General features: G+C 39.2%; 1 protein-coding gene across 10 annotated transcripts in view; it reads right to left on the bottom strand.

Moving 5' to 3' along the window:
- HNRNPM (heterogeneous nuclear ribonucleoprotein M) overlaps window positions 1-12,503 on the bottom strand; it is a 38,512-nt gene that overhangs the window by 7,335 nt on the left and 18,674 nt on the right. For 3 of the 10 annotated variants that reach the window (XM_037824486.1, XM_037824484.1, XM_037824489.1), the window contains 6 exons: window positions 11,439-11,630; window positions 10,786-10,939; window positions 9,918-9,967; window positions 9,137-9,197; window positions 6,587-6,688; window positions 4,700-4,777 (listed from right to left, as the gene is read on the bottom strand). In XM_037824486.1, coding sequence (XP_037680414.1) covers window positions 4,700-4,777; window positions 6,587-6,688; window positions 9,137-9,197; window positions 9,918-9,967; window positions 10,786-10,939; window positions 11,439-11,630 — 637 coding nt within the window. Of the gene's footprint in view, window positions 1-1,528; window positions 1,628-4,699; window positions 4,778-5,223; window positions 5,269-6,586; window positions 6,689-9,136; window positions 9,198-9,917; window positions 9,968-10,785; window positions 10,940-11,438; window positions 11,631-12,503 lie in introns of all 10 variants that reach the window. The other 7 variants (XM_037824480.1, XM_037824488.1, XM_037824485.1 and 4 more) reach the window with 5 other exon arrangements.

Below are 12,503 nucleotides of genomic sequence, written 5' to 3'. Positions count from 1 at the left end.
TTTTGTTCTCATCACAGGCATTCACAACTTGGTATGTGTGGCCAAATAGTAAGTTTTAAAATATATTTTTAAATACCCTAAACCATTCGAAGACACAAAAACAAAACCAGTTATGACAATAAAAAACTTTTAACCAGCCTAGTCAAACACAGATATAAACTCACCCCCAAAATCCTAAAGCTACAGAGCAAACTAGAATAAAGCCATAGGCAATCATATCAAGCAAGTCCAAAAGAAAGTAAATTTCACTGATTTTATCTAAACCAGTTAATTATCCAGATAGTTTCTGTTTGGGGTGATGAAAAAGTTTTTGTAATGGAAGGTGGCGATGGTAGCACATTGTAGAAGTAATCAGTGTCACTGAATTGTATACTTAAAAATGGTTAAAATGGCAAGTTTTATGTTACCATGATAGAAAATCCAATCATGCGAGAAATGTTCAAATATAGTTGGGGAAAAAGAGAAACAAGAGTCTCCACCAATCAACAGATTTTCTGTGGGAAACAGTTTCCAATAGTTCCTGATTTTCCTGAAGGACACCAAGACAACTGATGTTCTAAAGATAAAGAATTAAGAAACCTGTCCCACTGATGAGCTGAATGACAAATTTGAAAACTATCATAAATTCTAAGAACATATTTAATATAAACTAGACATAAGAAGCTTAAAATCCTCTCCCCAGCCCCCGCCCACGAGGTCCCATGAAGATACTGCAGCTCTCTGAGCAGCTCATCCAGGAGCCTTGCAACTGAATACGATGAGAGGCAGGTGGAGATGGGGAAGGAAGCACCAAGGCACCCATGCTGTAAACCACCTTACAGAAAAACAACTTCAGAGGCCAAGAATGGACAATCTCCATGCTCCACACTAATGAAGGAGAATTACGTTGATAGATTCTCAGAAACACCCAAATAAAAAAGAGAAAGATGACATCCAAAAAAAAATAAAGAAAAATCTGCTCTGCAAACCAACCAAAACCAAAGAATGTCTCTGCATTTAGATAGGTCCAAATACTTAAGGTCTTCCAACATTGGAAAACTTCTCTCGTTAATCTAGATTTTTTCCAAAGGTATTTTTTAGACATGACAGATATTACAAAGCATCAGCAAGCACACAATTCCATCCCTGGAATACCATGACATCCAGAGTAAGGAGAGACCCACGTCCCTACTTAGCAGGGCCTTGGTCCACTCTACTATAGGCCAGAGTTCCAACAGTGCTATGCTGATGCAGCTCTTGAGCCCCACAGTAGGAAACACCTCACGCCAATTAAAAAATTTAAAAAAAGCAACTTGAAAAGGCTAAAAGAAAAAGAGTGCTATCGATAATTTTAAAAACTAAAAGGACCAAAAGTTCTTATCTAGGTCTAAAAACCAGTTTTTTAAAAGCCTAAGGAAAAAACAGTAGATTCTGCCTGAGAAAGAATCCCCAACATCCAGGATGAGCCTCAGCAGCATTTCAGTGAGGCACAGGGCCGGCACCCCAGGGGCTGGACCCCGCCCGTGTGGGGCCCATGGGGCCGTCTTACCCATTCCTCTGCCAAGGGGCTCTCCAAAGCTTCGAGACATTCCCATCTCGTTTCTGGCAAAGTCTCTCTCAAATCCTCCACCCATGCCACGCTCCATCTCTGTGGAAAAAAATATTACCCTAGCCTTTCCAGAAGCACCGTTTATATTTTAGACATGAAAAACAAAACAAAAACTACAGACACGCAACAGCTACCACCAAGTCAGCATATTTATTTTTTTCTAAAGAAAACTATCATTCATCCTTTATTCCTTTAAAAAAGGAAAAAGTGAATCCTTGAAAACCTGTATTTAGTCTATTCAGAGGACTAGATCACACCCTACATTACAGCCAAACAATGGATACACCAAACACCCACAACTGCAGTCACTATTGCATGATGGCACACGAAGCAAAGGCAGGCTGCAAAGTGCCTGCTTATGTAACAACAGCAGCAACAAGTGCTAACTGCTGGGCATGTAATACACGCCCAGCACCCTGCCAGTGTTTTACTGTGCATCTTCATTTCACTAGATCTTCACAACCAGCCCATGCGCCTACATAATCCTCCTCCTCCACCACATCTTTTACAAAGAAACTGAAGCTCAAATGATTTAGTAACTTGACCGAAGTCACCTACCTGGCTGGGAACTGACAATAACTCAAAAGCCCATGTGCTAATACACAAGCATGCCCTAAAAAGGATATAAAAATACACCCGTGCAGAAAGAGACTTCTCTACTGACAACTGGAGCTGTTTCACCTACAATATGAGGTTCTGGTAAGTTCTTTTGTATTTTCTATACTGGCAGCGAGAGCAGTCGTTACTTTTACAATGTTTATTTTTAAAAAAAAAAGTACTTACAGCATTTGTGGGGGGAAAGCCCACTTCAGCCACATCTGCTTGAGAAAGCCTTTCATGACTTCTATCACTGGCTACTTCTTTCCTCATATATCCATCTAATGTAAAACTCAAAATGTGTATTACACTTTGTCTCCCTCACATACAGAGAGGTCCTTGAAAAATCTATTTTTTATTGATTTTGCTCCTCAGAAGTATCAGGTAAACAGACGGCAACAAACTTTTTATATGCGGTCTGAGTGCCTACTCCCCTTCAGTGAAGTAAACCCATCTATTCAAGTTGAGGAAGCAGATTAGCCATCACTGATTAAATCATTTAAATTCAGTAGACTCTGGCAATAGCAAACATTATATTCATGGCCTGAATTAACCAAGAGTTGATGGAAAAACCCTGTAGGTTGATGGCATGCGTTCTGCTAAAATACATGACTCACCCGTGCCTGTTGGTATTGGGCAGGGGTCACTAAGCTCCAAATGGGCTAACAGAAATCCCTGCGTGGCATGTGAGTAGACCTCTGCTGCTCTCTGTTAGCACTTACCTTAAGCCCAGGAGCTAAATATCATCCTCACTCTTCAGATAAGAGAATTATATGCAAGCAGTAATGCAAAGGCAAAGGCCTTGGACCTCATCTTCCTAGCTGCCAACAGGGTCCTAGCATACAGGGAACTCAAGTATGAACTCCTATCTGTGATTCTCCAAAATGCAGAATTTCATTGTCAAATCATGGCATCAAACCACCCTGTAAAATGTGTTGACCTTGTAATTAAAAATTTTTTACAGCCATTCTATCAAGATGTGACCTCTACTGATCGGCCCTGAGACTCTAATGTTTTCAGCACCTATGACCATAATGAATGCATTACAGTCATTAACTAAAACATCAAATTAAATCCAAAATTTACCAACTCCTTTTCTGATGTGAGCTAAACTTTCCTTGGATATGGAGGCCCCAGGCTCTAGAGTTCCTACGTCTAAGAACAGAAAGTAAGAATACATACTCCATTTTGGTTCCTCACAGAGAGTCGGCACTTTGAACCTTCTATTACCAGGCTCGGAATCCTAACTGCTGGGTTCCATCTGCCAGTTTATCAAGGATTTTGTCCCCACGGCTCAGCACAGCTCCCCCACCCATCTTGTGTCCACCTATTCTAAATCACATCATTCCACTCTTCAGAGCCACCACGCAAATCTCTTTCAAAAGACTCTTCTGCTCTGAGTAAACATTTTTTTCAAGACAGATTTCTCAAACTCACTTTTTATTATTTTATTATTATTACAGCAAGCCTGAAAGCACACTGGAAATGCTGATTTTTGTCCCTTTATTACCAACTAAAGGTGACAATCTTCCCTACATCTTTTTAACATCTCAAAAAAGGCACCTGGAAAGAAGATAATAAACATATTGCCTTCTTACTCCCTACTCTCTGGAAGAAGGGCAGTCTGTTCATCAGGAATATTCTCTCATAAAGGAGCTTGCTTGCTCTATACTACTTTCACTTTATAAGTTACTGCAGACCAGCAAAGAAACATTTAAACCTAAATCCTTAATGACTTCCCATACCAGGGAAGATTTTATGTATAAAATAAGCAGCATTCCTGCAGGTGGGGGTTAAGGGATCAACCAAAATACAGATGATTTCTAAAAGAAATGCAAGTCCCTCTCCATGCCTGTTTCCAATGAAATGAATGGGGACAACAGCACCTATAGGTCATGTGGTTCTTGCAAGGACTAAATGAAATAACAATTATTATCTCTGTAACTGTTATCATATTTCTGTGAATAGATTGGGAAGACTGTAAGATGTGAATAATACTCCCAGAATTGGTAATTTCTGAGCAAAATTGCATTTTCATTAATGCCTCTGCCCAAAGCTCAGAGTCATCAGGGCAAATGATCAAGAACTTATCCATTACAGCACTCCTGGGGACACATGAAAACCAAAAACTCCAAAGAAACTTTCGTCTCTTACACTTTGAGACCATTTTTTAAGCGTGTAAAACATACCCACAGATGTTTACAGTATGCTTTCTAGTTCTGGAGGCAGTAAGAAAGCTTTAAGATGATATTGGACAATTATTGGGGAGATTTGGGACACCACTTCTCAAGAGTTTAGTGACTGAGAGAGTTAATGCTTACCTATCAAGTCTAGCTTTTTTAACACCCACTGACCATTCTGCCAACATTTAAAGCAATTCAAAGACATGTGATTCAGTGGAAAAGAGGAAGTAGAAAACCATTTACTAAAAGTGGGCCTGAAGCCTAAACATCACCTGACAGCCAACAGTCAGCAAAGGGCAAGTTTAAGCAGTTAAGAGAATGTGATTCTTACCGTTTATTCTGCCCATGTTCATCCCAGATCCAAATCGACCCATGTTTTCCATACCACCACCAAAGGGTCCCTCCATGCCTGAAATACAAGCCAGCATTTAGTATCATCTCAACAAAAATGTTTAGATTGATCACGTTTCACCTTGGGCATTTTCTACTAGGAACTTAATCACCAAATTTAAGGGCTTTTGAAAAACAAAAACACTGGTGCCCATTTAAAAATAGCCACCTTTAAAAAGCTGATCTGATCCAACCCCCTCAATTAATAGACAAGCAAAAGAGAGGCCCAGACAGATAGAGTGATTTGCCCAAGGTCACAGAACCAGTTAGTGAGAAAGCCAGAATCAAAAGCCAAGACACCCAATGGAAGGACTCACAGGTAAGAAAAGTAATTTCTAGACTCAAACTTTTAGGAAACCAAAGTCAGAATTTCATGCAGGGCTTATGAGATAAGGAAGAAAAGAGAAAAAGAGAAAACTATACCTAAAGAGTGATTACATTTGGACTTCATTTTAAATTTCTTACCTCCCATTTTATTTATTCCAAATCCTATGCCTTCCATTCCCATTCCTTAAAAAGAAAAAGTCAATGCAAACTAAAATTATGTCAAAGCAGTAAGTAATGTATACTTTTTTAAAAGTATAAGAAATTCCAAACCAGCAAATGAGTATAAAAATACCTCTGATGAAAATAAATATATTTTAATTATCAAAAAGAAATAAAAGAGTCTCTACCATTCAACTCTCAAAAGATCAAATTCCAAGAAAATTATGCTTTTAACAGATGAGTCATCATGGTATGACTTGAAATTCGGTAGAATCTACAGTTTATTAAATGACCAAGTTAGATAGCATTAAACATGAAATATAATTATTTGGCACAAACTAGTGAACACTTTTTAGAAGCTTACTATAGGGGAAGAGAAATAGATTAAAAAAAAATTTTTTTTTTTTTAAAGTAAAATCCTCAAAATAAAAAGCAGTTCCTAAAAGCACTGAAGCTCCCTGCTCCCGCTCCTTAGCCTTTACACTTAGTACTGTGGGGGACAGGGTCGGGGATGCAGACAGGGACAGGGACGATCAGAAAGGAAGAGCCATCTGAGCTGCTGGCCCAAAGGTTAAGGACCTTGACATCAGCCCCACAGTTTACAGAGAGGATATGCAGAACTGAAAATGGTGGGCTGGCAGAGCATCCAACAGGTAATTCAAAAGATTCCAAGACAGAAAGAGCCAAGTCTATCATAAAATGCAGTCAATAGTAGTAGAGAAATAACCTCATTGCACAGAACTGAAAACGCTAAAAAGCAAAGTTTTAAGTTTATTCTACACATCAAAGCTTTCATTAATTAGCTATCCCTTGTCTTCTCGAACAAGGTAATAATGTACATCACCTTTCCTTGTTGCCTATGACAGGTATTCTGCCATGGAGGGAGGCCATGCCTATCTTTTTACATCAACTGATGCCCACATCCCCAGAAGAAGCCCCACCAACATCAGGTGAGAACCCAAGGGGGTCTGTGTAACAGAAGTATCAGAGCATGATGGCAGTGCTGTGATTCCATGGGCAGGAAACCTGAGGTCTTTGTCACTAACTGATAGCGTGACCTTGAGCAAAACCAACTCTCTGGATTGCCTCCTTTTATGAAACGGTATGATTAGCTCAGCTCAGAAGGTCATTGTGAATAAAATACAAAGGTATAATGGCTTTGGAAAAAGTATTCAACTCGGCAAAAATACAAACTACTACCTTTGTCAATGGAAGCTGAAATGAAAAAAATATACCACCTTTCTTACATTTGAACCACTCAATGTGCAGTAACCCCAATAATTAACTTGAATAACTTTAACCTCCCCAACAATCCTTGATGAAAGTGAACTGCAATTCTAACCTGCAGGTCCTATGTTTCCCATTCCGATGCCTTTATTCAAGTGATTGGCATCAATAGGCTGCCCTCCTGGTCCTAACCCCATGCCAATGCCACCAAGTCCATCTGAAAGGAAAAAGAGAAGTGTGAATACCTTGTACTTCGAAAACCTTGACCCTCACAAGCAAAGAGTCTTTGGTCACTGGCTTGCAGCTGTCACATTCCATCCCACCCACCTCCACCGCTAAGCCCAAAGCCTAATTCATAATTCAACACCAGAACACTGAAGAACTCTCTTTTAGGATGTAACCTTTTATATGCAATCAGACTGGAATGTATAAAAAGCAATTTAAAAAGTCAGTTCACTTTAAAGTTATAGAGAAGAACCTATGAACAACCCATAAAATAGGAGTATTGAGTGCTCTTGTTTCCCTAAACCATGAACAGAAGAATGTTTGATCAAAAAAGGGACCCAAAACATCAAGTGGCAAGCAGCACAAATATGCCCAACCCCCAACTCCCAATCTGGTAGCCAAAGGACCTTTCTTTACCTTTCCTATGTGGAAAAAAAAAAAAAATGTATAAACAAGCCAAAAGGGCACACTATTCTCTGAATCTGCTATGGCTGGTTTTAATGACTATGATGCTAAATGCATTCAAAGAATGTATCTTCCTGCCCATAAAACTTACTAACCCAGCCCACCCTCAACACCATGCCCCACAAAAAGAAAGTGAGACGCAACAATACATACTGGTCTCTGGAAAGAGCCAACAAGACCTCACTGTGTACGTCACTTGCAATGCTCTTGGGTAAACACAGCCTGAAGTTACAACCAAGACCATGTGAGATTAAAGGTGGGGTGGAGGTAGGGGCCAAGTTCAGGAAGTTCCTTAAGAAATCTGACACCAGGTCCAAGGGAATTAATCGAATTTAACATCCTACTGTTTTTAATTGCATAGAAACAGTGGCAAGAGATTGCCAAGGTTACTTATTCCCCAAAGCCCTCAAGGCTCTGAAGTCAAATCTTTGAAATGTGCCAGGAGACCATGAGCCATGGATAATGGGCTCCCTAGGACCCAGTCTGTACCGGCCAGGGCTGCCATGCAGTCCTCCTCCTCTCAACACAAGTCAGCAAGAGCCATCACCCTGACCCTGAGTGAACACTGCAAAGCACCGCATTGACAATTTACTTGAGAAAGGGATATGTTATAAGGAAATGCAGTCCCCCTCTAAACTTAAATGATAACTTTGAACAGATAAGCTCTCTCCTATTCTTGAGACCATCAACTTCCTCTTACTTTAAAATCTGCCTCAATTATACTTTGATACTCCTAGACTTCAAAGGCATTGAAGAGTTCAGTTCAATTCAATCTCTAACAGATGGGCCCTAGACTTGAGTCCTAGGGTTGAATAGCTGCTCCTCCCAGAGGCACTGATTGGCCCACAGGCTCCTCTCAATAGCCTTCACTGCCTCACCTGACAGGAAGTACTCCCTTGTACAACACAAGCAGGTCTCCCACACTCCCAGCCAGCCTTCCTTCTACAGACTAGTCCAGCCTGTCAACCACTTCCCTGACCCCTCACTGCTTACAGGCTCTCTTTCATTGCCACCCATGCTTGGGCTCCAGTTTACCACATCTGATGGCCAGATGGAGTGTGTAGTTACCAACCAACTAGCCTTCCCTGTTGAGAGAGATGTGCACCTAAACGCTGCAAATAATCAAACTCTTCTTCCTCATAAAATTTTATCCATATTATAATAAAATCCATTCTTTTAAAGTGCACAATTCAGTGGTTTTTAGTATAGTCACAAAATTGTGCAACCATCACTATAGAATTCTAAAAACATTTTCATCACCCCAAAAAGAAACCCTTTACTGGTCTGCCATCACACTCCCCTTCCCCCAACCCCTGGCAACCACTAATCTACTTTCTATCTCTATAGATTTGCTTATTCTGGACATTTTCTATTGATGGAATTAGAAAATATGTAGCCTTTCGGGTCTGGCTTATTTCATATAGCATAATGTGTTCAAGGTACAGTCTTACTGTTAGCATGTTCCTTGTATGACTGAATACTACTGTCTGGATATATACATTTTGTTTATCTATTCATGAGCTGATGGACATCTAGATCATTCCATTTTTGTGTGCGAACTTGTGTTTTTTATTCTCTTCAGTATATTTCCTAAGAGAAGAATTTTCTGGGTCATATGGTAACAATCAATCTTTTCTAAACTTCAGTGCAGCCTAGCTTTAATTCCCTTTGCTGTTTCTGGTTCATCCTTCCCTTGGACACTTTCAAAATGCCCAACTACATCCTCTACCATCCCGAGCAGCCAGCCTCACCAAGAAGTTAATTCTACCAATACTTATTCTTGATCTTGAGCGAGTTAATATCTCTGCTTATTTCCCATCCTGAAAATCTATAGAAAGAAAAAAATACTTTGAAACTTTTTCTCAAGAATTTTACTGCTCAAGAGAACAAACTATAAAATAACATGGGACAAATTCAAGTGTAATTTACTGAGTTATCTGTTTAGTATAAATCAAATACAAATTGAGACACTTACGGGGAAGTTGTTGGGGACGTTCAGGTGGGAAAAAATCTCCCTTTGGTAAGGCTCTCTCATCCTGAAAGAGAAAGAAAATGAGTAAATCTCAGTATTTACTGCAGCCTTTTTGTGATAGCAAAAGATGGAGACAACCCCATCAATAGAGGATTGGTTAAATGATGGCACATCTGTGCGATGGAATTATAAGCAAGTATAAAAAGGAATGAGAAAGAGTGCTTGCTACCTTCTGTGTAAAGGAGGAAGATGAGAACACACAGTCACGTCTATGGGGGAAATGTATAGGACTTGGACATGAGTCAGACTCTCATTTGTCCATTCTTTTCAGGCTTTTTGATTTGTAAGCCATGTGAATCAATTATATTCCAAAAACAAAACTGAATTTTTAAAGTAAATGAAACAACTGCTTCATAGTCCCTTTTCTCCTTTTCCTGAATTTGGGACTTAAACAGGTACTCCCAGTATGTTCCAGTAATGATTCTATTCACTCTTATCTATCTTTGGCATAACTATAGCAGGACTGTTTATAAAGACTGAAGCACTTCAATAGACTTTAAAAGTTGTCTGAATCAAAGACTTTGTTCAACATACCATACCTACTGAACTTAAGACTGATTCACAAATTTAGTATGGTGGCTATATGTTCATTCATTTTTTTTTTCTTTATTAGAGAAGTTGTGGCTTTACAGAACAATCGTGCATAAAATACAGGATTCAGTAATCTCATTTCTGCTAGACTTAAATTTGAGTATAGTATGAAAAAAAGATCCTATTAACTTACCATTTTCACATGCATTGGTCTATCAAATAGCAGCTGGCCATTAAACATAGCTGACATGATAATTAAGGCTATTTCTTATAATTCTAAAAGCACTGCACAGCAGGAGAGAGAAATACATGCTACCAATCCCTCTAAGTGGTGAATTCATGAGTAATTTTTATTCTTCATTATACTTTCAAGTATTCCTATTTCTACAATAAGCATAAAACAATAAATAAAGCTTAACAGAAAAAAATTTAGCTTCAGCATAGTCTTTCAGCATGAAGTTTCATTCATTTAATCTTAAACTTTTGACTAAACCATCTTCTAAAGTAGCAGCATCAACATCAGGGTATTTCTGTATGTGTCCAATGGGCCAGATGTTCTACCATTTTTTGAGGTACCATGCTTGTTGGTTAAGATGCTCCAGGATGATCTTTCTGAGCTTAAGGACTGTGCTCATGTGTAGTGCACTGGGATGAGAAAACCTACGTCTAGGATAGGCAGCCTAGGGTAAGCAGGCCTATCAGGAAGAAGTGTTTCTTCTAGAATGATGCCTACCCACTGGAGACAGAGGTTCCCATATAAAGGCTTACATATGAAATACTGTCCAAATTGTTCTCCAGTATTCACTGGACTTTCCCTTTCAAATCTAAAGACTCCTTTGAAAATAAAACACTGGAAAATGTGCCTATTTTCCATCCATCCCTTTTATCAGACCAACTGCACCCTAGAGAACTTTCAAATCCACAGGAATGTATTCTCTCCAGCCACACAGAAAATATTAATACACAAAGTTACCTCCTCCTCACACAAACCTATATTACTGACTAAAACAGCATTTGGGCTAAACTGTCCCATAATGAGTTGAATTCCTATAAAAGGATACATATAGCTTGCACAGCTTCAATGGACTGTTCAAAAGTAACAGTGCCTATTCCACGACTTTTTCCATCTTTATCCTCAAGAATGTCTGCTCGGACCACCACACCAGCCATACTAAATACTTCCTTCAGCTTCTTCCAGCCAACTTTATAATCCAGCTAATCAAGAGAAAGGGGAGGGAGAAACTTCAATGCAGACATCATAAGAAAGACAATATTTTAAGTACTTGAATGAGACATGCTTTGACTGGAAACAAGTATTAGGAAACAAAATGTCTCAAAACTAATTAACTTCAATAGCATTTTTCAAATATGATTATGATGCCTGATGTAATCTCAGAAGGCACAGGTTACATCACCTCATATTTTTAAAATTAATACTTATTTTCTGATCATTAAAAAACAGATGATCCCCAACTAAGGTTTATCATCATCCCTTTCCAACCCACCTTCTTCTAAAAATATTCCTCTTTGCAAATGGCAAAGGTATCCCAGACACAACAATTTTACTCTGTACCTAAACTGCACAAATTAACACCAAGCTGCTACTTTTCTAAACACCTGCAAAACTCAGTCAACATGGCCACAATGGGCCCATGGTCCAGCCTGTGACTTATGACTGCAGTGATAACCAGGAAAAATGTTTCCATTTACTTACATTTGCTACAAATACTGTGCTTCCAAGTCTTCCAGCCTGTAATGCATGGATAATCTCATTTGGGATGTTAGGATTATTTAGGATACTGGGTGGGATATTAATCATTCCTGGGCCACCTGGTCCCATACCCATCCCACCAGTCGTAGCCATCACCTTTTGCATTGCTCTCCTGGCATGTTCACCATCAGGATCCTAGAGCAAGCATAAAAGCATTATATTTAGCAGACCCAGTGACAACTAAAACCATGTTTTGTACAATAACTGATATTCTCACAACTTCAGAAATTGAGATTGTTTGGAAACATTTCTCAAATCTATAACAAGAAACTCAAATGAACCTATCACCAGCCTACGAAGAGTTCCAGCTAAAGGAATGAGGAAGAAAGTGTGTAAAATTTAATGTTGAAAACATAGCTCTCCATCGAACTAAGTAAAATCAGGGAAGTGGGGGCTTACAAGATTAGGCAACACAGTGTAGAACTTACAGCCTGAAATAAGATCTTTGTGGACTTGTTATATTGAATCTGACAAATTCAACAGGGTTTTGTGATTTCTGCAAACCCCTTCAGTGATTTTTCCAAAAGTCTGAAAACCCACTTCTAGATCACCAAGGTGCCCAAATCCTTTCTGTTTTTTAGGTGCTTGACTCATGTGTAATGTCTAAATAGGTTTTGGAAGCACTCGTACTGACAGTATCCTTGAACTCTTTTCCCTATTATTTACCACCACCAACACACAGAAACATTAACCCTGCCACTCCTTCCCCACCAGTTCTGAGTATACCAGTCTTCCTCTCCCAAGAAATGAGGTATAAATAAGTCAAGGAAGGATTTAATCAGCCAAAAAGCCTCTTAAATAGAGAGAGAAGCAGCAGCAGGACAAATGATTTGAATTAGATATGAAAGGAGATTCAAATTCACTTTAAAGAAAGAAAAATGATGGGCCAAGAGCAGGGTTCACACTGGGTAGAACAGTAGGAGTCCCTTATTTGCATTAACCAATCAAAAACCAAGGGCTGCATTAGCATGTCCTGAGGAAATAAGGCTGTTAGAAGACTCATCACAA

The sequence above is a fragment of the Choloepus didactylus genome (genome assembly GCF_015220235.1).
Source record: "Choloepus didactylus isolate mChoDid1 chromosome 25 unlocalized genomic scaffold, mChoDid1.pri SUPER_25_unloc2, whole genome shotgun sequence".
Lineage (NCBI taxonomy): Eukaryota > Metazoa > Chordata > Mammalia > Pilosa > Megalonychidae > Choloepus > Choloepus didactylus.
This window is presented reverse-complemented; position numbering and strand designations above follow the sequence as displayed.